The sequence below is a fragment of the Eublepharis macularius genome, chromosome 2, assembly GCF_028583425.1.
Source record: "Eublepharis macularius isolate TG4126 chromosome 2, MPM_Emac_v1.0, whole genome shotgun sequence".
NCBI lineage: Eukaryota > Metazoa > Chordata > Lepidosauria > Squamata > Eublepharidae > Eublepharis > Eublepharis macularius.
Genome location: NC_072791.1, coordinates 230,537,726 through 230,563,983, shown reverse-complemented (window position 1 = coordinate 230,563,983; position 26,258 = coordinate 230,537,726). Strand labels below are relative to the sequence as shown.

General features: G+C 46.0%; 1 protein-coding gene across 4 annotated transcripts in view; it reads left to right on the top strand.

Moving 5' to 3' along the window:
• Nucleotides 1–26,258, top strand: part of PARD3B (par-3 family cell polarity regulator beta) — a 946,974-nt gene that overhangs the window by 736,360 nt on the left and 184,356 nt on the right. The window contains exon 21 of one of the 4 annotated variants that reach the window (XM_054971074.1): nucleotides 5,879–6,247. The exons of the other annotated variants lie outside the window; for them this stretch is intronic. Coding sequence (XP_054827049.1) covers nucleotides 5,879–5,903 — 25 coding nt within the window. The 3' untranslated portion in view covers nucleotides 5,904–6,247. Of the gene's footprint in view, nucleotides 1–5,878; nucleotides 6,248–26,258 lie in introns of those variants that run through there. 4 annotated transcript variants of the gene reach the window in all.

Genomic DNA, 26,258 nt, shown 5'->3' with positions numbered 1-26,258 from the left:
GATCTTTTCTGTGCATTTATGCACTACTCGTGTTCAAAATGGTGGTTAAAATAAGACGGTAGTGTATAGAAGGTGTTCCATATTGCCTGAGACAGCTATGATTTACATCTCTGATGGTGCTAGAGAGAGGCTGGTTTCACAGATTTTGAACCTTCTCAGTCCTTATTAGAGGTGGGCACGAATCACAATACAAAGCAAAAAACCGCACAAACCAGGCCGATTCGTGGTTTGTGAAAACGCTGTTCGTGGGACTGCATTTTCCATGAACTCCATGACTGTTTTGACCCGGTTCCTGCGAGTCGTCAGCGGTTTGTAAAGCCAGACAGGCTGGCGCTGCTGATTATGTGTGAAACTGACAGCCCCGTTCTCTTGCTGCTCGGGTGGCAGGAGAAAGGGGTGGTCAGTTTGACAGACCCCCACCCCGGGTTCAGCCCATGGGCTGAAGCCGGCGCAGGGTGAGTGAAACTAACAGCTCCCGTTCGTCGTCAGTCTTCAGTGCAGTTCCACATTGGGACTGCGCAGGCACAAGCCAGCCGTCGGACAGATTTTTACAAGCTCTCAAACACTAGGGGATGCTCCTCCCCATCAACAAGCTTGCGTGGAACATTCCTGCCGAATGTGGTGTTGCTGGGCGGAGCTACCCCTCTTCCCCCAGTTCCTTTCTTGCCGCTGTTAAGGAAGGTTCTTTTCTTCTTGCTCTCTCTTCTTTCTAGTTCTATTTTTCTCCACTTTCTCTATCATTGGTGTGACTACGATGTCGACTTCATCTCAGAAAGCCTTGTTTAAAAAATGTTTGCGCTGTGACATGAAAAGGCCGCACTCAGACGAACACAATCTTTGTCTGCTTTGCTTGAGTGAGGGGCATAATGTTGGGGTCTGCCAACATCGTAAGCACTTTACTCGCAAGGCTGCGAACGATCGTGCAGCCCATGTGAAAGCTGCCTTATGGGAGGTGTCCCTCACGGGCTCCGACAGGCCTGGGCATGGGCTCTTCCTCGCCGGGTTCAGTAGCCTTCCCTCCTGTAGAGGACTTACTGGATATTGCACACACAGTGTGGGAAAAGCCAGGATCTTCACCTGCGACCTCACAAAAGATTGACAACTCCTATAAATTCCAGCAGAAGGACTGCACCTTCCTCTTCCACACACCCACACCCATCTTCTCTTGTCACCGAAGAGATTCAATTGCGTCACCGCTATGGCTCGCACTCATCACCTGTAGATAAGGAGGGATGCAAACTAGATTCCCTAGGGTGCAAAATCTACTCCTCGGCAGCCCCCAAGTTCCGTATCGCGAACTACCAGGCCATTATGGGCTCTTACAACCTATTTTTGTGGGACCATCTGTCATCTTATATACAAGACATTTCAGAGGAGAGGAAAGCCCTGATTTGAGCACTTCAGGGAGAAGCATCGAGGCTTGCTAAACAACAAATGTCAGTGGGCAAACACACAGCAGATTGCTCGGCCAGAGCTATGGCATGTGCCATAGTCCTCAGATGCCATGCTTGGCTACGATCCACGGCATTTCCCCAAGAGAAACGAAACAAGATTGAGGACTTCCCCTTTGGGGGTTCCTCCTTATTCTCAGAAAGCACAGATGAATTGTTGCAGCAAATGAAGAAAAATCAGCAAACTGCACGTTCTCTGGGTGTCATCACACCACAACAGCAACAGCACTACCCCTTCAAACGATACCAAAATTGCCAGACCTACCAACAGCGTTCGAGGAACACGTAGCAGTAGTACCAGCCTTACCAGCAGAGATCTTACTCCAATTATTCCCACTCTGGGACCAGAAGGTCCAGCAAGCCTAGGGCCCGTCAGCCCCAATCCAACTCACTGGAACCGGGGCAGAGTCGAAAACCCCTTTTCTGACTGACCGCCCAACCTTCTCAGTCTCTCCTGTTTCAGGACAGGCTGTCCCCATTTGTTGACTGTTGGGCCACAATTTCATTGGATTCTTGGGTCCTACAAGTTATTAATTACAGTTACCGTTTATGTTTCTCTGAGGTCTCCCAGTTGTCCTTGCCTGGCAACGCATCGCTGTGTCCAGCTCAGGCTCTTTTCCCTGTTATTGAAGAACTTCTTGCCAAGGGAGCAGTTCAGAGAGTCCCAGAAGATCAGTCCCCAAGAGGGTTTTTCTCCAGATATTTTCTGGTGGAAAAGAAGGACGGTGGCCTCAGGCCCATTTTGGACCTCAGAAAGTTGAATGTGTTCATTAAAACAGAAAAATTTCAAATGTTAACCTTGGCTAGTGTCTTACAATATCTCACACCAGGTTATTGGTTTGCGGTCCTTGACCTCAAGGACACTTACTTCCATATTGCCATTCACCCGGACCATAGGAAGTATCTCAGGTTCTACTTCCAGGGGGAAGTTTTCCAGTACTCATTTCTCTCCTTTGGCCTATCTTCCGCCCCAAGGGTTTTCACCAAATGTATGGCAGTGGTCATGACACATTTACAATCACGGGGATGTTCAGTTTATCCATACCTTGATGATTGGCTGTTGGTTGCCCACGCCCGTGACCTTCTTCAACAACAAATTGAGATCACAGTTCGAACTGTGTCTTACTTAGGTCTAGTCATCAATTGGAAGAAGTCCACATTGGTCCCCACATAATCTATCCAGTTCATTGGGCCCCAGTTGGACGCCACAGTGGGCCGATCCTTCTTACCCCTAGATAGGGTCAGGTCACTCCAGAGCATGGTTTCTCACTTTAAAAGGAAGCGATTCCAACCGGCCATACTTATCAAAGGCTCCTGGACCACTTGCCCGACTCCACATGAGACCACTCCAGAATTGGTTCCTACAACATTTTGACCCCCTTAGGGAACCCCAGAGAAGGGCACTCTCCATTCCCAGGATTATAATTTCCTCCTTGGACTGGTGGTCCTTAGACGATAATCTTTTACAAGGCACACCCTTTGGAATTCCATTACCTGACATCTGTATCACCACAGATGCCTCTCTGCTGGGTTGGGGAGCACACTGTGGGAGTTTATCTGCACAGGGCACATGGTCACACACTGAGCATTCTATGCATATTAACGTGTTAGAATTAAGGGCAATTAGATACTCCCTTACTTCTTTTTCAGATCTCCTTCACAACAAGAGGTGCAGGTGCAAACCAACAACACGAGAGCCCTCTACTATGTCAACAAACAGGGAGAGATGGCCTCAATGACCCTTTGTGCAGAGGCAGCAGAACTTTGGCTCTGGGCAGTACAAAACAGTACTGTCCCTCAAGCCATTCATATCACCGGAACTGCGAACAGCAGGGCAGACTTCCTGAGCAGGGTGTTCAAGCCACAGCATAAGTGGGCAATCAACTCTACATACCTTTATCCCATCTTTGCGAAATGGGGGGCACTGATAGTAGACCTCTTTGCAACAAGGGACAACTCCAAAGCAGAGACCTTTTGTTTCCTGGGGGGGTTAGATCCAAGATCTCTGGAGGACGCCTTTCAGATTCTGTGGGAGGGAGGCCTCTTTTATGCCTTTCCACCCACACCTCTCATCCCCAGAGTTGTAGGAAGAATTCGTCGTTATAGAACACACTGCATACTGGTTACCCCTTACTGGCCATGCTGCAATTGGTTTCCAGCTCTGTGGGGGATGCCGCAGGGCTCTTACATACACATTCCAGAGGTTCCAGTTCTGATCCACAGAGGCCAGGAGTTACACCACAATGTAGCAGTACTCAGACTCACGATATGGCTTGTACTTCGTCCATAGCACCCTTCTCTAAGGAGGTGACTCAAATCATGTTAAATACTCGCAAGGCTTCTACAAGGGCATCCTATGGCCGCAAATGGCATCGTTTTTCCCAGTGGGTGTCCAAAACACCCTTCTCCCCTTTCTGTTGCCCACTGGCAGTTGTGTTTGATTACTTGTTGTCACTGTTGAAGAGTGGACTAGCTGCATCATCAATTAAAGTGCACTTTGCAGCCATCTCCATATTACATGAAACTGTTGATGGCAAAACGGTGTTTTCGCACCAGGCCTCCAAACAGTTCCTTAAGGGAGTAAACAATACCTTCCGACCTAGAAGCCCCCCCTTACCGCACTGGAGTTCTAGCACAGCTCATTCTAGCTCCCTTCAAACCTTTGGCCTCCTGCGCCCTTAACTTGCTGTCCTGACGTCAGGAACTACAATGCCAAGACCACGGCAATACAGCCCGGAAAACCCACAACAACCATCGTTCTCCGGCCGTGAAAGCCTTCGACAATACATCTCCCCCCTTCCTCCAGCCCACTGGAAAGGGGGAGAGTTTGAAGGGAAGAAGGTTCCCCGTGCCGTTTGCAAGCAGCTCGGGGAACATTCTTTCCTTCAAACTCTCCTCCTTTCCAGCTCACACTTTCCAGCCCATGGGCTGAGGCCGGCATGGGGTCTGTCAAACTGACAGCTCTCGTTCTCCTCCCACTTGGGTGGGAGAACAGGGCTGTCAGTTTGACGCACCCCGCGCTGGGTTCAGCCAATGGGCTGAAGCCGATGTGGGGTGATTGAAGCTGACAGCCCTGTCCTCCTGTCCCCTGAGTGGCAGGAGAACGAGAGCTGTCAGTTTGACAGACTTCACGCCAGATTCAGCCCATAGGCTGAGGCCGGCATGGGGTCTGTCAAACTGACAGCTCTCCTCCTCCCATTCGGGCAGCAGGAGAACAGGGCTGTCAGTTTCACTCACTCCGCGCTGGGTTCAGCCGATGGGCTGAAGCCGATGTGGGGTGAGTGAAGCTGACAGCTCTGTTCTCCTGCCGCCTGAGCGGGAGGAGGAGTGGTCAGTTTGACAGACCCCATGCTGGGGTCAGTCCAAGGGCTGAAGCCGGTGCGGGGTGAGTGATGCTGATGGCCCTGTTCTCCTGCCACTTGGGGGATAGGAAAACAGGGCTGTCAATTTCACATGCTCTGCACCAGCTTCACCCGATCAGATGAAGCCTGTGCGGGATGTCAGTTTCAAACACCCGACACCGGCTTCAGAAGCCGGCACCGCATGTTTGAATTCCATGAACTACGAACCACGAACCGATTCGTGAACTGGTAAAAGTTCATGAAGGTTCCTGGTTCGTGGAATAGCTACAAACCACGAATCAGGTGGTTCAGTTTTTTTCGGTTTGTGCCCAAGATTTTGCCTGCTTTGCCATATCGTTCAGTCACTTTATCTCGCTACAGGGAAAATAATGCCATATATTAGAAGAATTTTCAGAATGTCTGCAGGATTTTTTTTATAGGCAAAGGATCTATATACATGTAAATTATCTTCCTAAAAAGGAAATAAGGATAGGTTGTCTTAAGAGGTAAGTAGAGCTTGTGTCATGACACCCAATATTTATTTTTATTTGTTTGTTCTTAAAGGATTCAAGTTTATCTGTATATTTGCTTAAGACTCGTTTGGCTGCAGTTCCTGTTTTGTCATTCAGAGGAAGTCAGTTCAGCACATTCTTCTTCTGAATGTTTTGGAAAGGCTCGCGGAGCGAGTGTCCTCTGATAACAGCGGCAGGACTTCTGTGGCGTTTTGTGTCTTCTGCATCTCGGCTAGGAGCTGAAGCTTTCTGAGCCCAGAGCGAAATTTCCCCTTCAGTTTCTTACTCCAAGTCTGTGGTTTAGTTTGAAGCATCAAATCTCCTCAAAACTCTTTGCCGTGATCATTATTGTTCCTCAGGTTTCACAGAGAGGAGATAGTTTTATGTCCACGTTTGTCTTTTTGCCAAAAGTTGTTTTGCATATTCACTTAACTCCGGATTCTGTTCTGCCGGTATTTTCTCCGGATGCTTGAGATGAAAGAGAAAGGGCTTTAGATGTTAGAAAAGGCCTTCTTGTTTATGTTCAGACGGCTCAAGGGCTCAGGGCTGATCCTCACCTTTCTCATTGTTCCAGGGGCAAACAGAAGGCAAGCGGATGAACGAGAAAGATTTTCCCTGTCATTAAAACTTGTTATGCTTGGAAAAGAGTTTAATGTCCATGCCAGACTCATGAACATCCCACAAGATCCGAAGCCTTGACTGCTGCTTTCTTGGAAGGAGCTGCCTCGTAGGACATCTGGAAGGCTGCAGCGGCGCTAAGGCCACCTACTTTTCTTGAGCGTTATTTAGTGAAGCTGCCTTATGCTAAGCCAGAATTGTCTACTCTTCCTGACAGTAGCTCTCCGGAGTCTCATTTACCTGAACCTTTTATTGGAGACATCAGGGATTGAAGCTGCGACCTTCTGCACAGGCCTTTCCTAGCTTTCTTCTCTAGGGCCATTTCCGTTTGGGAAGATGGTGCACTGGGAAACCTACGCATTATTTCCCCGTGTGCCGTGGTCTCTGTCCAAATCGGGCCCACGTGGACGTGGGGATTAAGTTCCCAGCGTATAATTTACAACTTATGTCTAATTGCTGAATGCAGGGAGGACCCAAGGAAAACCTCATGCGCAGTTAGGCCCTCCGTTGACCTCACCGGACACAGTAGTTCAGCCATGGGTCTTTTCACCAACAATGAGGAACTAATGCCGTGAATTCCCTTAGGCTCTCTGCAGGCTCCCTGGCCTCCTCCCATCTTCCATTCACTCTTCTGTGGTCTAAAGGTCCTACCCTTTCCTTGGCTAATTATCTGCTTCTGAAGTATTTTAATAAGATGTTGATTGGATTTCTGCTTTTAACAATTTGATGTTCCCAGGGATAAATGTCAAAAGGCCATTTCAAAAGTTATGTGGTCAGGCCTACAATACAAAGGCCCTTAACAGAACAAACTTCAGTAATAGAACAACTCAGGGCTTTTTTTCTGGGAAAAGAGGTGGTGGAACTCAGTGGGTTGCCCTCGGAGAAAATGGTCACATGGCTGGTGGCCCCGCCCCCTGATCTCCAGACAGAGGGGAGTTCAGATTGCCCTCCACGCCACGTGGCGCGGAGGGCAATCTCAACTCCCCTCTGTCTGGAGATCAGGGGGCGGGGCCACCAGCCATGTGACCATTTTCAAGGGGTTCCGGAACTCCGTTCCACTGCGTTCCCCCTGAAAAAAAGCCCTGGAACAACTTCACCTGCCTTCAGAGCCCTGAATACTTTGGAGAGAGTTCCGTCTGTTTTCCTCCTTTTCCCGTCTGGTCCTATTTCTGTCACCGTGTGCCTTCCCGCCTCTGAGGCCAAATGTCTCTTCATCCTCCATTGTACAGCCATCACATAGTATTGTCACAAAGCCTTCCCCTCCCTCTCAATTCAGCTCTGAGGGAATAAGGGCCTTAATACCTTGCCAGGAAAGGCTGAGAATAAGACTACAGTAACAATGCCGGAAAGGGCAGTCAGGTGCCAGTATTTTTACCTCCTTTACAAAATGGTCTGAATAATCAACCTTTTTGACAGCCTGTTGTTGTGTTCGGTTCTCCTCATTCATTTAAAATTTAACTGATGATAAATTATAATTTTCGGTGTAATAGTTATTTGGGGGTGTTGGCTGTCAGCTCGGTAATCACTGAAAACATAGCATGTGCTGGCTTCTGAATTTATCAGCTCTAAACACTTCTGCCTCTGGGCTTTTAAGCACATTCAGCCCAAGACGTGAGTTTAACTCCTAAGCAGATACGAGCCTTACATAATGATGCAAAATACGTCAAAGGGACATATTTAATTTATTACAAGGAGGGGTGGCCTGTATGTCTTGATTGTTTAGGAATGTAAACTGAATGTGTTGCAAATAAATGTTTCAGCTTTTGAAGGGGATTTTTGAACAAATGCAGTTGCTTCCTATGCAGTCCAAACCATTGAGCTCTGTATAGTCCACTTCCACGGGCAGCAGCTCTCCGGGCTCTCGAGCAGTGGCCAGCACTAGGCCTGCTGCCCAATCTCTTTTTGCAAAATAGTAAAGAATCTAGTAGCACTTTGAAGACTAACCAACTTTATAGTAGCATAAGCTTTTGAGAACCACAGCTCTCTTCATCAGATGCATCGTCAGCTTTCGAGAACCACAGCTCTCTTCATCAGATGCATCGTCAGCTTTCGAGAACCACAGCTCTCTTCATCAGATGCATCGTCAGCTTTCGAGAACCACAGCTCTCTTCGTCAGATGCATCGTCAGCTTTCGAGAACCACAGCTCTCTTTGTCAGATGCATCATCAGCTTTCAAGAACCACAGCTCTCTTTGTCAGATGCATCATCAGCTTTCAAGAACCACAGCTCTTTTTATCAGATCCATCATCAGCTTTCAAGAACCACAGCTCTCTTCGTGAGAGGCATCATCAGCTTTCTCGAAATACAGCTCTCTTCGTCACATGCATCATCAGCTTTCAAAAACCACTGCTCTCTTCATCAGGTGCATCTGACAAAGAGAGCTGTGGTTCTCAAAAGCTTATACTACTGTAAAGTTGGTTAGTCTTAAAGGTGCTACTGGACTCTTTACTATTTTGCAACTAAAGACTAACACGGCTGACTCCTCTGGGTCTGTTACCTCTTTTTGCAACTGGAGACACTGGGCATGTGAACCTGGAAGCCTCTGCCTGCAGTGCAGATCATGTGCCACCCTTAAGGTACAGCCCATTCCCCTTTGAAAGTGGCAGCAATCTGCTTAGGTTTGCAGTGGCACACAACTTTAAAAAAAAAAAAACCCTCCCATACACAAAATACATCCCCGATGGAAAGGGTAAAAATTCGCTCTTTTGGAGTAAAGGGGAGTGCTATTTTCTGTTTCTGAGCGGCTGTAATGCTCCATAATTGCGTGAAAGGGCTGCTTTAATTGAGCACTTCTGTGCCGTAAGTGTTCTGCTAACTAGGAGACCTGAAGTGCTTCTGATCCATTCACCAGGTAATGATAGAGGAGGCTCGCCGCAATGCAAGTCCTTGCTTTACAAATCAGCAGCTACTTCTGCCATGTGGTGGGGAGGGGAGGGGCCGGGGAGGAAGGAGAGGGGAAGAGGACTTCAGGGAGCAGCATTAAATCAGAAACAAGCCTGTCCCTAATTGTTATTGATTGTTAAGTGCACAAATTATAGGGAAGTAGCCCCGTGCAAGTCCCTCACCTGAAGCAAGTCTTGTTCTCTCCCTCTGATATTTTCAGCCGCTGCTGCCTTTGTACGAGAACGAGGACAGCGATTTTGAGCCTGTGTAGAAAATAGCCATGTTTGTGCCGCCGCTGCTCTTCAGTGTCTGAGGGGTGGTGGATAAACCGTCTAAGAAGGGGACTGGTCTTTTCCTCCTTTCCGTGTAAATGCCACTGTCTGCATCGGCTTTGACCCCCGCACCTTTAGGCACGGGCGCTGCTCTCAGAGCTTGACAATCAGAAAATTCTGATTCTCCAACGGTGGCTGCCACTACCAACTTGTAATTTCTTCTTTAATCAGTGAAAGTGCTGAACTGTTTCTGGTTAAACTCACTTTGTTTACGTGGCTGTCCCGTTCATGTTTCCCCCAAGGGGATAAACTGTGGCCCTGCTCCTCCTCTCCCCACCCCTGCAAATGTGTGCGAGGCGTGGCCTTCCAGTTCAAAGAGTCCTTTTATGGTCATACTTTTTTATTCCTTTGACCCCCTGCGCTCTCATTTCCCCATGCGTGGCCCCATCCCATTAAGCTGTTTTGGGACACCCACACCACTTGGCAGTCGGGACACCTGCAGAGGAGCGAATGGCATTCAGACATGTTTGCTGTTCTTTGCAGGCCTAGGAGAAAGCAGGAAGAAGATTCCCTGTGAATTTAAAGACACAATTTGAAAATCAGCCATCAGGTGTTTATAATAACAACAACATTTGATTTATATACCACCCTTCAGGACAACTTAACGCCCTCTCAGAGCGGTTTACAAAATGTTATTATTATCTCCACAACGGTCACCCTGTGAGGTGGGTGGGGCTGAGAGAGCTCTGAGAGAGCTGTGACTGACCCAAGGTCACCCAACTGGCTTCTAGTGGAGGAGTGGGGAATCAAACCCAGCTCTCCAGATTAGAGTCCTGCTGCTTGTAACCACTACACCAAACTGGCTATTGGACACCTGCAGTTGTGCATGGTTAGATTAGGAAATGTATATAGCCAACCTCTTGTCCAAAGCAAGGGGTGGACAGCAGGACATCATAGAATCTTTAAACATTCTTCCCAGTGTCTGCAGAAAGAAGACTAAAATCTCAGGCCTGAATCACAGGGACCTGCAATTTTCTGCATAGCTTCAGAGGCTTTTCCACTCACTCCAGTTCAGATTACTGGGCTCATGCCATGCTCTGACTCCCTCAAGCACCACTGGGTTCTTTTCCTGCCCTCGCCAGCGCCTAATCTGTCGGGTGTTACACCTTCGCTCCCGGGTCCCTCCCCTAGGGTAGGAGGGCCTCGGTCTCAGGAGCCCATGCTTATGGCTCCATCTGCTGGAGAGCGCTCTCTCTTCTCCTCCTTCTGTCCTGTGGGAATGTCATAGAAGCAGGCAGAGGTTAGTTCTGAGAGGCATGTGGCTGCCCCTGTGTGCGTAGCTGGAGTTCAGGAAGGGCTTCACCTTGGGGTGGAGTTTCAGTCCGAGGTGATCCATGCGGCTTAGGAAAGCCATTGCAGACCTCCTGGCCACACCGCTGGCTTCCTGTGGAAACCAGACAGGCAAGGATCCCGATGGAAAGGGCACTGCAAATGCATCCGTGGGGGCAGGAGGCAGATCCAGTGTCAGGGACTGAAAAGACTGCACGCTACTCATTTTATTAGTTATTTATTCAATCTTTGTCCTGCCTTTTCTCCATGAAGCTCCTGCCCAGTCTATACAGTAATAGGGCAGCCTGATGACTTTTTTCTATGAAGAAAAGCCATTTTCAAGGGAACATAAATTGAACAACCTGTCTATGCTGCGGGGCGGGGGGGGGGGGCGGGGAGCAGTTTGGACTAGGGAAACATCAGGTGGGAGAGGGTTAAGCATTTCTACATTCCTAAGCTGGTTAATCATTTCTACGTTCCTAAACTATTAATGTGAATTTTGGGCAAAATAAATTCATATAAAATATTTATCTTTGCAACAACCATTGGAATAGGTTAGAGAATCTTTCTGGCCCAAAGTCACCCAGTGGGCTTCATGGTGGAACGAGGATTTTAAATGGTGTCTTATTGGTCTGACAAGCCAATCCACTTTATTGGTTACCATCCTTAGAGAAATTAATGTTATACTGGTCACCTTCCTCTCAAAAATCTCCTAGGCTTTTGGAAAAGTTGCTGAAAGTTATAGCAGCTGAAATTATCTTCTAGGAGAGAGAGAATAGAGGGGAGAGGGAAACTCTGTATAGGTCTATAAAATTATAATGAAATCTATTCTCATTCATAATACAAGAAGTTGGGTGGCAGGTTCAGGACAGAAGGGAGGAGATAAAAATTCATATGAGCCATAGCTAACTTTGGAAGGCACACCAGTGTCAGGATAGCTGCTAACTCAGAGGGCCATATCGGAGCATCCTAGCTAAGAATGTGAGCAGTTCAGATCTTGCCTCTGCCATAAACTATTTGTTTCTGAGCAAATTATTAATTCTCTCAGTCTTTCAGCCCCCCCACCCCTGTATTTTTGGGAGAATATTGACCTGCCTTACAGGTGTGTTGTAAGGATTACAAAAGTAATCTATGATACACTAAAGAACAGCAGGGCTCTTCTTTTTTTAAAAAAAGAGATTGCAGTCAATAGTAGGGATATAGGTCTACCAAGGTACATATTTACCGTTATAGATTCTAAATGTAATTTCCAAGTTTGAAAGCAACAGTCCTCTGAATATAATAGGTGACAGGAACGGTTGGTACGTATGCCTTGCCACTGGTTAAAACAGGGTGCTGCTCGAAATGAGTATTTGAGTTTGATCTAGAATAGTTAATTTTATGTTAATAATAATAATAACATTTGATTTATATACCACCCTTCAGGGCAACAACAACCATTCAGAGTGGTTTACAAAGTATTTTATTAATTTATTATCCCCACAACAATCACCCTGTGAGGTGGGTGGGGCTGAGAGAGCTCTGAGAGAGCCGTGACTGGCCCAAGGTCACCCAGCTGGCTTCAAGCGGAGGAGTGGGGAATCAAACCCGGCTCTCCAGATTAGAGTCCCACGCTCTTAACCACTACACCAAACTGGCTGTCTGTAACACCTCATTGGAGGCACAAGAAGCAATTTATATTTATATTTATTTCCCTTTCTCCTCAGTAGGGTCCCAGAATGGCTTACATAATTCTCCTCTCCTCCATTTCGTCCTCACATCAACTCTGTTGTGTTCTTGCCAGATAAATCCCTCAAGCACTTCACTGCAGGCACTCAGGTGTAAGAGTTAAAGTTATTTTATTAAAGAGAGATATCAGTATCAAGGTACTCAGACAGGGTCATTGGCAGAAGTGACGCAAGGTGGGTGAGCAGTGAGAACGGGAACGTTCCCGCCCCTGGGAATGGGGGACCGTTAGGGATTTGGCACGAAGGGTCCAGGCCTGGGGGAGAAGGGAGCCGGGAGGAATGAGTTCATCACGGTTCTCAGGGAGGGCTGGCTCCGGCCGACACTCCAAGGCCACGTTCTCAAGCCAGCCGGGAAGGCAAAAGCAAAACACCTGCAAGGTAAGCAGCTAAGAGCCAAGCAGCAACTGAGTTCCCTTTGCACATTCTCAGAGGATCAGAGCATCATGCATAGAGACACTCGTGGCAGGTGTGCTGGGGTGTACCTGACATATTAGACTAAGAGTTTGACTGGCTCAAGGCCACCCAGCATGCTCCAGTGGCAGAGTGGGGATCCGAACCTGGGCCTCCTAGATCTTAGCCCAGCACTCTAACCACAGCATAACACTACCATTTAGGTGCACCTTACATGAAGACATTGGGTTTGACAGGCACATTAAGCGTGTGTTTGTTTGCAGCAAATAGTCAAACGGCTTCTAGGGATGCTTTTACTTAAACAAGAGACAACAGAAAATAATGCTAGGAGGTTCCATTGACATGTCTCAGAGAGAGCCCAAGATGTGGATTTATAACTTGCCTGATAACATTTAATATTTATGCAGTGCTTTACAACTGCAAAGCAAAAGATTATTAATGCCCCCATCGGCACTCTCAGAAGGCTATGGGGATTCAGCATGCTGCTGCGTTAGCCCTATACAGTGATGTAAAGCAAAGGTAATGATTAGGTGAAGAGACAAATCTTTAAAAATTCGTTGAAAGGTGGAGTAAGAAGTATGTCTCATGTAAGGTAATCCTTTGAAATGTTGGAAAACTCAGGGGGGTTTGGACAGGTGTGGGTGTTGGTTAACTGGGAGAACAGTAAGACTAGGCACTGCAGGCATTTAAACATTTGTGCCGTATATTCTGCAGTTCGGATAAGTTGATACAAGGCTGACTATATGAAGCTGCCCTGAGCACAGCCAGAGCACACGCGTCCATCCTCTCCGACGGGCCGGGCTGCCCAAGCTCTCCAGAAGATGTTCTGCTGCGGCCTGAGGGCTTTGGGGTGGAAGACGCTGAGGATGCGGCCTGGGACCTTCATCCACCGGGCTCTGCCCCCTCCCCTCAGTGACATGAGAAATTGTGTGGAGCATGACAGAGCAGCATAAATAATAGCATATTCCGTTTATTGTGAGGTCGCATATGTGTGTACTGAAATAACAGAAATAATAACGGCGAGGGTGGGATAGTCTGAGATATGATTCTTAAAAGAGTAATAGAAGTGGTTGTTTTTCGGCTTCGATCGTTTCACTGATTTAGCTACAGTTTATGCTGTTGCTTTGTTGGCTGTTTCATATAATTACAGTACCTTCTAGCCTGATCTTTCACATTTCGGTTCTGAGAATAAGGTGGGTTTTTTTTTCTTTCTTTCCCTCAAAGTTTTGAGCTAGGAAAGATCAGACTACCCAGAAGAAATTTCCTGCAACGCTAATTGCACGAGACCGCAGCATTTAAAGCACCCTATTCTATCGTCCATTTACCTCCCATGTGAAATGAAAACTCTGTTTTGATTTGAACTGTCACAGATAATTTCTGCACATAAAACACATCCAGGGACAGCTTTCAAATGGAGTTGTCACTTCTTGTTTAGCGGGCGGGGGACTCTCTATTGTTGTCAAACCTTTTTTGCAAAAGCATCACTAACATCCTGATACACAGCTATTCCGAAATGGAGGGACAGAGACTACTCTGCCAAGGAAGGCGAGGATCTACTTTCTGTTCTACCCATCTCCTCAGAGGGATGCGTTTAAATATTATATTAACCAGATTTCTGCTCTTACATTGTGTAAAGTGCAGATAGGTTACTTGGTATTTGCTCATCAGAATTGCTTTTTAACTTTAGCAGTAATATACTGCCATAGTGCAATGTGGATGGTAAAATATCTTACTTAGAACTGAACTCAACAATAAAACATCAGGTATATCTTCGAATAAGAGTATGACTGACTTAGCATGCATCCTTGTCATTAGTTTTATTAGGGAAAAAACAATTATATTCTGATTAATAATTAACATGTACTCTTTCCATGGAAAAATTGTGCCATAATTAAGACGCATTATGACAAAATCTCAGATGGCCTTCAATGTAACGCGGTAAAGACTGCTTCAGCAGATTGATATATGCCCAGTGTCTCTTCTCTATGCCACTGTTCAAGATAATACGGCTTTCAAACCTGCATAAAGCTATAACAGTTTGGAGAGCTTTGCCTAACTGAAGTATCAGGAGCTTTCTGTTGTCATGCAGAAGTTGGCGGCGAGTTCTTCAAAAGCCAAATGTAGATGACCCCATTTTCACGTGGTGGCATCAGATCTCCTCAGAACAACTCTGGGTGTTCTAAACAATTTGGGGAGCAAAGAAGTGGCTGCTCTTGTTGAGAATGTCCACAGCTGAACCCATGCATCTCCTCCCACCAGAGACTTTGTGCACATGTCATCACCCCATAGAAAGAAATGCACGGACCCAAACGTAGGAAGAAAAAGCATCTTCTTCCAACATTGCTTTGGAATATCCAGATTCACTCTTAAGTTCCTACTTTAGGTGTTTCCGATGCTTTTGTAGAGGTTCGGGCTGTCTGTGTGCCCCTACTTCCAGACAGAAAACTCTTCCACCTATTAGTGCTCCAGATCATCTAGCTATGACCTTCACAGGTCTTCTGCTTCGGCCTTTATGATCACTGCCCTTATTCTTTCCATGTGTCATGTTGCGTTGAGCATTGTGGTTCCATGATCTGTACCCGAAGCAGCCGAATACAGGTAGAGGAAGCTCAGCTCCCCTTACTTGTTCTTACTTCCGATGTAAAAAAACCAGACCTTTCCTCCTGTCCCAGTATATACATGAGTGGGGCAGAAATGCGGAGAAGCAAACATGGCTGTCTCCGTCTTGTCTCTTGGCACTAAGATTGGCTTATGCGGCGTAAGGAGGAGAATAGCCAATAAAGAGAAAAAGCAGGGACTCGAACGTCCCGAGAGTCTGTGCTGGGCTGTATACAAAATGCCATGCCACCTCTTTTGCTAGGAAACTGGGCTCATGGCAAAACAGAAGCAGTTGTGGCCGGGGTGAGGAATCACCCCTGTTTGAAAACAAGGACGGGAGGGAGAGTCAGTGAACCCAGCCTGTAGAAGGCAGCGAGACGGCCACAGGGTTCTTCTCCACAGCAAGAGGAGCTGGAAGGGGACATGGTGTGTAAGTGAGAGCACAGGACCAAAGCATGGCAGCCCTCTATTGTTGTAAAAGCCTAAGAATGCTCTAGAAGAGCTTCAACTGACTGGCCCAGTTGAGATAACCTGACTCACCATCAGTAGGCTTGTCTGATATGAAACTTTTACCACCACAGTAACTGCACAGTTGGGGCAGAGTTTGATCCCAAGCTTTTTTCATTTATGGTTAAATAAATGAGTTGCAGTTGTTCAAGAATGAGGGCAAAGTGAACAGTCTGCAACTCTAAGAAGGCCTTTTCAGGGCATTAGTCAGGATCTGTCCCCTTTAATTCAGTAAACTGTATTGTATCTATAGATGACCCTCCATGCTCTCTCAGAGCCAAGCTACAAGTGACGAATGACACTTGTGGAGTGCAAGTGGGGGGCAAGTGAACAGGGAGGAATACACGTAAGTCTGTTCACTTGCCCCCCACTTGCACTCCACAAGTGTCATTCGTCACTTGTAGCTTGCCTCTCAGTATGGTTTTCAGTATTTTAAATTCAGCGCTGACATCCCCTCAGGCGAAGGACAGAGGGAGGCTGAACCTTGTTTCTTCTGGCTGCTGCCAGAGAACAAGAGTCCTTTCGTTAGTACAATGATCTGTTAGTATTAACCATTCACCTTCAACCAGTGTCTCCCCAAGGCTAGCTTTCTAACTGTGTTAAAATGCAGAATAAGACCCCCGGCTCTTGATGTCAAAACCACATCTGCTTTCTGGGCAAGTGGGAGTGGGGTGGGGGGAGCATGACGACAGTGGTAATAAAAAGGGAATTCTCTCCAGATTCTTGCCTGCTCCTGTATGAACACTTTGATGGCCGTGGAGGCAGTCCTTTGCAACAATGGAAGTAGGGTTACCAGGTGCCCGCTGATGGTGAGCCAACTCCCAGGGATTATGGGCAACTCCCGGGGATGGTGGGCAAACTCCCGGATCATACCCGCCACCAGCACGCACCTCAGGAGTGCACGCTGTGTGTGCGCTCTCACCCCTTGCGCTGGCCGCGGGAGCACCCCTGCGCTCTGATTTGGCCCCAAACTGGCCAAATCGGAGTGCGGGAGTGCTCCCCCGGCCAGCGCGACAACGTCACTTACAGAAGTGACATCGGCATGCACTTGGTGTGGTGACATCACTTCCGGAAGTGACGTCGTCATGCCGCCAAGGTCACGCAGCTGACTTCAAGTGGAGGAGTGGGAAATCCTGCGGCTCTTAACCACTACACCAAAATCACCATAAAGGTGATTTTATTCTTTCTGGCAGTGCCGCTGCATTAAATGTATAGTCTTGGAAGGGGCAGGTTTATCAATGGGAGGAAAAGGGATGTTATGATGAAAGACTGGACTTTGTGACACAAAACCATTAGAGCTCCTAGTCCTGCTTCAATCTTTTGCCTTCTGTGCCTGGGATGGTCCAAGCAAGGAGGAAGTGATACACGAGAGTGCTGGAGGGGCAAGAGGCTAAGTAGCCGGGTGTGGAAGATGAAGAAAAATGAGAAGTGAGACTCCCCAAAGAGATTGATCTGAAAGGTGTTTTTGCCCCGGTTTATTACTTGTATAAATACCACAACTCTTGTAGATACTTCTCGCGGACAGAAGCCGAATACAGTCTGTGGGAGAAATATCTTTATGTGTTGGTCTACCCTGCCCAGCAGAGCCCCCCCATTTCCCCTGAGCCCAGGGACCCCGTGTGGCCGATGTGAGGGTGTGGCTTCGAAGAACAGGCCTCCTTGCTTGCTCATGCTGGACTTGTGTTGACAGACAACAAAGGCTGCCTTTATAGTCCATTTCTAAAATGAAACCATACATTTAAAGCCTGAGCTTCATCATCGCCTAGAAAAAATGCTTTTCCAGTCTGCTGATGAAATATAACTTTTAATAGGATTTATGATGCCAAGATTCAGGAAGATTATTTTCAGGGCAGTTAAAGCGGCTTTTCTCGCTGCCTTTCCCCTTTCCACATCCCAAAGACAAAGACAGACACTCACATACATGAAAATCTGTTAATAATGAAAAATTACTAGAAATATCTGTACAAATTTCAGTTGGAGGGAGGAGGGGAAATATTGCAAAGGGGATTGGCAATGAGGAGTGTATCTAAAAGGAAGACCAACTATCTCAAAACAAGCAAGACGGCATGTTTATTTTGTATAATATAATTCATAAATACAACACAGTGCAGGTTTACGAGTGAGTTGCTTGCTCACACTAGCAAATATTCACTGAGCAAGCCTCCTGAAATGACATAAAATGTATCTTGCGGCTGTGTTTTGATGCTTCCTCATGCTATAAAAAAAGTAGCAATTTCATAGGGGAAAATAGATCCTCTCTTAACTTGTGATCCTTGTGTCCATCAAGCAAGAGGAAATAAAGAAAATCTGCCAGACGGTGTCAGATTTATTAACAACTCCACAGCAACTTTCCAAATTAATGTGTTTTTCTTGTCTTTGGTGAGTGGAGATGGCCCACGTGGTCTACTTTCCTTAATGGACAGAGAAGGAAATGGTTCTCATCAATTAACTGTCTCATTAAGCTGACTACAGCTGGGCTTGAGACATGGGCACAAGAGATCTCTGCTCTCAACAGAACAGTGGTGGCGGTTGGAGTCTGCCTCTTCTGATACTCAGTTGGGGGGTTCCTTTCCTCCAAGGTGCCAATAAGATGCTGAACAAACACCTGATATTGGAAGGGAGGAGAGGTGGCAGAGCCAAGCAGTCAAACCTCTTCAAAACTGAAATATTCCCAGCATTTTGAAAAGCAATGTTAATTTTGTTTGTCTGTTATATTTCCATGTATTGAATTAGCATCTGCAACTTTTTGTTTGCTTGGTTTTTTAATTTATTTTAATTTATTAGATTTCTTGCGCACCCTCCCCATGACATCATATAGTCGTACAATAAATTAAAACAACAATACACAATAAAATACAGAATACACGGTTTCATAATTCCAATACAAAAGTAAAAACCACAATCTAAGATGCAGCATGTGATGGTGCGCCATAATACATCGCACAGGCCAGTATCATGGAAGCAGGGCAGGCAGGTGGACCAGAGGCCACGGCAGAGAGGGCCAACCGGGCAGTTCACCCACACGCCAACCACCACCATAAGCTTGGAGGAACATCTCCGTCTTACAGGCCCGGTGGAACTGTAACAAGTCCCACAGGGAGTCTCAACGGAGAGAGAGTTCCACCAGGCTGGAGCCAGTGCAGGAAAGGCCCTGGCCCTGCTTGAGGCTAAGCAAACATCCTTGGGGCCAGGGATCACCAGAAAGTGTTCGTTGGCAAAATGAAGTGCCCTCTGGGGGAACATATGGTGAGAGGCGGTCTCGCAGGTATGTTGGTCCCAGTCCATTAAGGGCTTTAAATGTCATAATCAGTACCTTAAACTTGACCCGGAACTCAACTGGGAGCCAGTGCAGCTGTCACAAAACAGGTCGAATCTGCATCCTTGCCAGAGTACCAGTAAGGGTACGTTCCACTGTATTCTGGGCCAGCTGTAACTTTTGGATCAGTCTCAAGGACAGCCCTGCATAGAGCGAGTTACATTAATCTAATCAGGAGATGGCCATTGCTTGGATCCTTGTAGCTAGGTGACCAGTTGAGAAGTAGGGAACAAGCTGCCTGATCTGACGAAGATAGAAGAGTGCAGATCTGGGGCAACTGCCATGACCTGGGCCTCCACTGAGAGAGAGACCTAGTTCAGAGAGGAAATCCTGAGACTACTGTCCTAGGAAATAGGAGGAATAGCACCAGTTGCTCTAGCCTATGCCGCTTGGAAGATTCCAAGTACTCATCTAATGGCCCCCTTCGTGCCCCTGGTTCAAATAAATACATGCTAACTATTGTTGGTATCATTAAATTAATCAGCTGGTTAAATTCCCCGACCATTAAGTCAGTCCATCCTCTGCCATGTAGCAAGCAGTGCTCCAGTATTACCTGTGGATGTGAACTACCTTAGTTATAACAAAGATCTGAGCGCTGTCGTGCATGGGCTGAAAAAAAGGCACAGGGTTTAATTTTTGCCTCCCTCCTCATACAGAATATAGCAAGGTAGAACAGAAGAAAGAACACCACACTTTTGTGTTTAAAACAAGAGGCACTGCAAAATGAAGCACAGATATTCACAGTCAGGAAGTAAAAGTGTGGTGAGCTCGCTCTCTTGAATCTTTGACTCCACCTGAAGTTATACTGTGGCATTCAAAAGCATTGTAAATTTCACTCGCCATGCATCCCTTACAGCCCAGGACGAATTTTTGCAGAATCCATGACATTTCTAGGACAGAACAGTATTTACTTTCTTTTTATATATCCAAACCCAGCTTTCATATTGAAAAATATCATCAAAGCATAGTATTCTGAGAAATAGTTGTTCACACACTTCATCTGTTTGTAGAAAGTGATTTTCTCAATCCGCCGAAGGCTGTATATCCTCTACAGGCCATACATACTGCAGCCAATAATTCTTATCTTCCGTTCCTCTTTTCTTCCTGCCCCCCAATCCTGTGAGTCCCCCAAATCTCTTTCTGTTCTGCCAAGCAAGCCCCATCACAAGGTTCATAGACTCGTCTGCAATGTCAGGATTACTGACTTTCTGGCAAACTTCAGGAATATTATAAAGTTAACTCCCACAATGGCTTCTCTGTTTAGGAGCCAGTTTCAGCACAAGCAAAATGAAGCAAGCCCTTCCATGATCGGCACTTAATCAGTGTTATTAGCCATTCGTTTTTTGCTTTGCAGGATATTGCCTTGAGTGCTCAAGTGAAGATAGGCCTTGGTGGCTGCTTAACAGCTATGTTGAGGCCTCTAATCTAGATTTGTGGGTTTACTGTTAGTTTATGAGATGCATAGCCATGTGGAGAGCAGTTGAACGGCTCTTGATGCAGTGCTCCAGATCTTGTTACTACATTAACCTCTGTGGAAGAAGCTGCTTAGTGGGGTCAGTTCCACATCAGCCGAAGCAGAACCATTTTTGTTATTTTGCCCTCTGGCTCACCCAGAACAAAGAGAGTCGATAATGCTGGGATGAATTTTAATCTCCAGTGTAAAATGCCTCGTGTACTCCTGAGAAAGGACAAGGGAGGGTGTGCTTTGTGAGTCCTGGCGCAATCAGGATTTTAGATCTGTGCACTTTCCAGCAAACAGTTTGGCTCTCTTATGTGGGGGACGGGAAGCAGTAGAGATTCTGCACTAATTCGTTGCTAAAAAGGTACACGTACAACTTAATGTGTACAGCGGATAATGTTCAAGATAGTTTTGTATGTGTGGTTGATATCTGTAGCCATCTATTCACATTTTTAATCTTATAAGTAAAATTTTTCATACATTGTTTACATCAGAGCTAGTGGGGGGGGATAAAGATTTCCATTTATATTTTCTTATTTATTTGTTTTTGAAAATGTAAACCCATGCCAATCTGTTCTAAGATCTTTAAACCAGCTTGCAGAATACAAATAAAAACCATCAGAATAATTTTAAAAGGAATACTAACCACAGTCCTAGTTCAAAAGGAGCCCATATTTATTTATTTATTCATTCAATTTTTGTGCAGCTTCTCTTCAATTAAGATCTCAAAGTGGTGGCAGATACAGTTGTCGGAGCAGTGGCAGATGTGGCTCTCAGAAGCCTAGCATTCGAAGACAGAAGTAGACATTCAACTCTGTTTATACTAGCTTTAGCATAGTATTTAGGGCAAGCCACCTTGAGCCACAAGTAAAGGCAGAATATAAATATTTTGATAGGTTAATAATAAATAAAAAATGAACAAACTTTGTTCCAGGGACTCTAGCTAGCTGGTAACAATATGTCTTGCAAGTCACATGCCTGATCTTGCCATCCGGCTGAAGAATATGTGACCAACTGTTCTTCCTGGGAATACTTGCCGCTGCTGCCACCACCCCAAATTTTTCCAGCAACAAAATTGTAAGGTTGGTTGAGTTCTTGGTGGGCTGCCCAACCTGGAAGCTGGGTTTCATTCAGCTTTGCAAGCTGCTGATTTTGTGGGCCTTATCTGCACGTTTGCTGCATTATTGTGCTGATATGAATTCTGAACCCACCTCTTATATAACTTCCTTAATGATTCCAAAGTCATTTTTCAATTGTCTGTTAGATGTTGGTTCTGACGTTTTGGAGACTAGCAGAGGATGATATGCTGTCTAGCTAAGAACTGATTTTGTGCTAAGTTTGAGCCACGCCAAGAACACAATTGTTCCCGGTCCCTTTTGCTTGAGGCTCCGGGGGCGATATCACAATAATTATAATCCTGATTAAATGTGCATCTCCCTAAGGAGTTCTCTGTTCTCTAAGAGCTATTCTGTCATGCACAACTACTAACCAGCACGTTTTCATTCTGCCTCACGTCTTGCACTGACAGCTAATGAAATACTTTACAAATTATTTCATTTGCTGTTTACGCGATTCCTCGTTAAATTGCCGTTAGAATGCTTCATTCTCTCCTTGTAAGGCTTGCACCTTTCACCTCCTGCGCGCGAGGGGCTTAACTAGAACATCTGCTGTCTTTCTGTAGAAAAGATGCTGATTTGGTTTTTGCATCTGTTTGGTTGAACATGTAAACAGAACAGAGATGTAATGAGATGTATGTGAAGATGTATGTCGAACCAGACTCTCTTGCATGCAGCATCAAGCCTTCTGTTTGCGCCTCTCTCTCTCCTCTCTCTCCTCTCTCCCTCTCTCTCTCTGAGACACACACACACACACACACACACACACACACAATTATTTGCAGTGTCTGAATTTCCAACACGCATGCAAGAAATGCATGTTGCCTTGCCATTTATATATTTCAGTGTAGAAAATACCAGTTTTATACAATCATGTCTGTGTTAGCGTGAGCTGCATATTTAGTAACAATTTCTGTTAGTTTGTTGCAGTTAAAAACAACGAGTCCTTCAGCACCTTAAAGACTGCCAAATGCGTTCCAGCATAATCTCTCTCATGGTTCAGAACCCTGCTGAGCTAAAACTTCTTTGCTGAACAATTTCAGTTCTAAAAGGGGCTTGGCAGGAGGCACCAGTTTCACTAGCACACTGTCCCATCACCTTTTTTGTCCCCTTAGTTGCCCTCTGCTCAAAGGCCTGGCAAAGGGGGACTGCACTCTCAGTTGCTGCTGAATGCTGCCCCTGCCCTCATTTTGGCCGTTTTCACACATGCCCCAGGAGATCATGCAAAACCACGGCATGAAGCGTCTTCCTAGCACGATCTCCCAGCAAGATCCCCTTTAATGGCCCGATGACATCAGAAAAAGGGCCATTAAACAGCATGCCTGCGGGACCGCCTCTTCCATTACGTCCCCTGCAGGGTGTTGCGCTCTGCAGACAAGCAACTCCTGGTGGTCCCCGGCCCAAAGGACATCCGTCTGGCCTCAACCAAGGCCAGGGCTTTTTCTGCCTTGGCCCCAGCTTGGTGGAACGCTCTCCCGCTGGAGATCCGGGCCCTGCGGGACCTGTTACAGTTCCGCAGGGCCTGTAAAATGGAGATGTTCCGCCGGGCCTTTGGCTGAGTGCCAGTGTTTGTCCTCCTCCTTCCATCTAAGACCACCACTTCTTCTGGGGCTGCCCTCAGCCATCTGCTATGCCTGTATATGGACTCCCCATATTTGTTTAAATAGCCTGCTCCTGGACTATTTTAATGGCTTTTTAAAAATTATTATTGATTTTATGTTTTTGTGACTTTTAATGTATTTTTGAATGTTGTTAGCTGCCCTGAGCCCATCTGTGGGGAGGGTGGGGTATAAATCGAATTAGAGAGGTAGGTAGGTAGGTAGGTAGGTGGAGGGAGGCCAGTCTGTGCTCTTACAAAGTCTTAGCTCACATGAGGTCATGGATGTTTAAAAAAATTTTTTAAAGGTGTCCAACACCAAGAAGACTATTCCCTGTGTTTAAATAGTTTGTGTGCAGTGGTCCATTTTAGAGTTCAACTATATACCAGTAGAAAATATACAAACATTTCCTACCAGCCCATTTCTATAGACTTTAACAGGCATGTTTTCATAAACATTCTGTTCATGTCAATCACTTTTAAATTGTATTGAATAAAGTTTTGGTTTTTTGTGGCTTTCTAATAAACATTGATGGTGTTACTAGTTTGTATTAAGTATTCGGTATGTTTCATCAAAATGGCAGCTCTAATTAGGTTCCTTGAATTAGCTAATGGATTTTGAGAAAGATAGCTTCCAAAGCTCTTACAGCTGTCCAAGATATTCCTGCCATGGCAGAAAGACAAAAGGCCCCTGGAAGCTACAGATTGTAAAGCTTTGGAAATGCAGCTGACAGTTAAAAAGATAAATTACATTTGTATTTTTTCCCGTAAAAGTCCTAATACTGGATTAATGTTATCCCAGTAGCCATCATCCATTAAGAGCCGTCTTTTATAATACGGGTGCTTTTTGACCATATATCTATCTGCTTTCCTCTGACATTCTAGGCAGCCTATAAATAACTCTTATAGAAGAAAGAAAACCAAATTATTTCTTCAGAAGAAGTAGAGTGAGGAATTCAAAATTTAAGGACACCTCACTCGTTCCTATGTATGCTCATCATGTTATTCCTTAAAATATTCAGTATACGCTTAAGATATTTCTGTTTAAATATTATATGATGAAGTGATATTACAAAATGGACCATTTTACATTAGCCAATAGCATTGAGTGTCTGTGTTGTTAACAAGCAAAATGTAGGATGAGTCGCTATTCTGCATTTCCATTCAGAATTCTGGGTGTGACCTCACAAATTTGTTTATTTATTTATTTAACTTCATTTATACCACACCTTTCTCCACAGTGGAGACCCAAAGTGGCTTATAACACTCTCCCTTCTTGTGTCCATCTACAGCCTGGGAAATTCCTTGAGCTTTGGGGAAAATGCCTGGGGAGACTAGACTTTGGGGAGGGAGGGAGAGAGCTCAGCTGGGATGCAGTTAGGGGTGCCTGGTCCCTGTATCCTCCCACTGGGAGGGGGGCATGGCACTCACCTTGTGGATCTTCTCATGCACTCCCAATGGGGCGCGATGATGTCACTTCCAGGAGTGTCACTTCCAGGAGTGACATCATCGCTCTGGCGGTGGGCATGCTGCCACCTCTGTGAATTGCGAGAGAATGCCTGCCGCTGGGCAAGATGATGTCATGTAAGGAAGTGATGTTGTCACGGCTGGTGGGAGCATGCCTGCCATGCACTGGCCCGGGAGAGAGCCTCCTGGGCTCATTCCCCGGGCTTCTTCCCCCCACTGGCCAGGTGAGTGGCAGCAGGGGGTAGAGGCTGGGAGGGGATCCCCCCACACCCCCAGGGGATCTGGCAGCCCTAGATGTGATGCCATAGAGTCCGCCCTCCTAAGCTGACAGTTCCTCTGTAGTCTGAGGATCAGTTGTAGTCTTAGGAGAACTCCAGTCCCCACCTGGAGGTTGGCAGCCCTACTCCTTAACCGTTATTCTTATTTGCCAGTTTAGTTCCTCCTACACTGTTTTTTTTTTAATGCTTGCTTAAGCGTCTAGTCATGTTAGTGCTGATTTCAGTGCTGGTGGTCTCACGGGTGGTTTTGAGTACCGCTTTTCTTTTTGTTTATTGCTTCATTTTTGTTTAGACCAGTGGTTTCATGATAGTCACTATAGAATTTAGAAGTTGCTTCATTAGCCATTATACTGGGAGTCTAGAGTGTTCATCTTGTAAAGAAATAAATGGTGATTTCCGATGCGCATCCTCACGTGTCCCCAAAGCCTTGTCACGCAACTGTGGTGAGTGATGAAATCATCAATGGACAATGGTAGACAATGCTGCCTTCCTTGCCTGGGAACTATGGATGTGTTTCTACCACCACCCTTTTTAGAGGAAAGATCATGCAAAAGCTTTATTATTCCTTAGTGGTGGTGGTATTATGTAGCAGGATCCAGTTGGCTATATGGCACCATGATCCGGTTACTGATGTGAGCCACAATTGGCTGGGATCTTGTGGTAAAAAGTGGCCCTGAAACAGAGGTCAGTAACGTGGAGGAACTTTCAAGGGCCTTTTTGCAGTCATTGAAAGCCCGCCATTTTGTCCCAAAGATGTTGAACTGAGAACATTTGCCATGGCACATTATCAAAGTTGCCCATGAGAAGGCAAGAAGCACTCCATGCCAGCCCACCTCCCAGTCTCTTAGCTGCCTGCTCACAACTCCATGGATAATTTCTTAGGCTGCATTGCTACGTATCGGGCTCCATTTCTTACAACTTAAACCCACCATCAGTGGTTTTCCAATACTGATAAGCAGTGCTGGTTATATAGAAGGGGGAGAGGCAATAAAGCTGAAATGCTAAACTTGCTTACACAGGAGTAATTTCTATTGACTTTTAAGTAAATGTACTTAAGGACTGAGGTGTAAGAAATACAGCAACAGTTCCTTTGCAGTAATTTAGCATTCAGTGCTGAATTGTTACAGCTGTTGCAAATTGATTGGGAGGGTTGAAACTCTGCACTCCATATTGGCGTGACTTGTATGCAGCAAATATGCCAGCTGCTTCCCCTCAACAGTGCCCCTCTCCCCAAAAAAATCGAGTCAGTAAAATGAGAGTTGCCAAAGAAGAGAATGTTAAGTATTTCACTGTGGGATCCAAAGGAAATCACCATAGAGAGAACAGCCTCTGTTATTATATTACATACAGTCTACACGATGGAAGGAAATCATAACC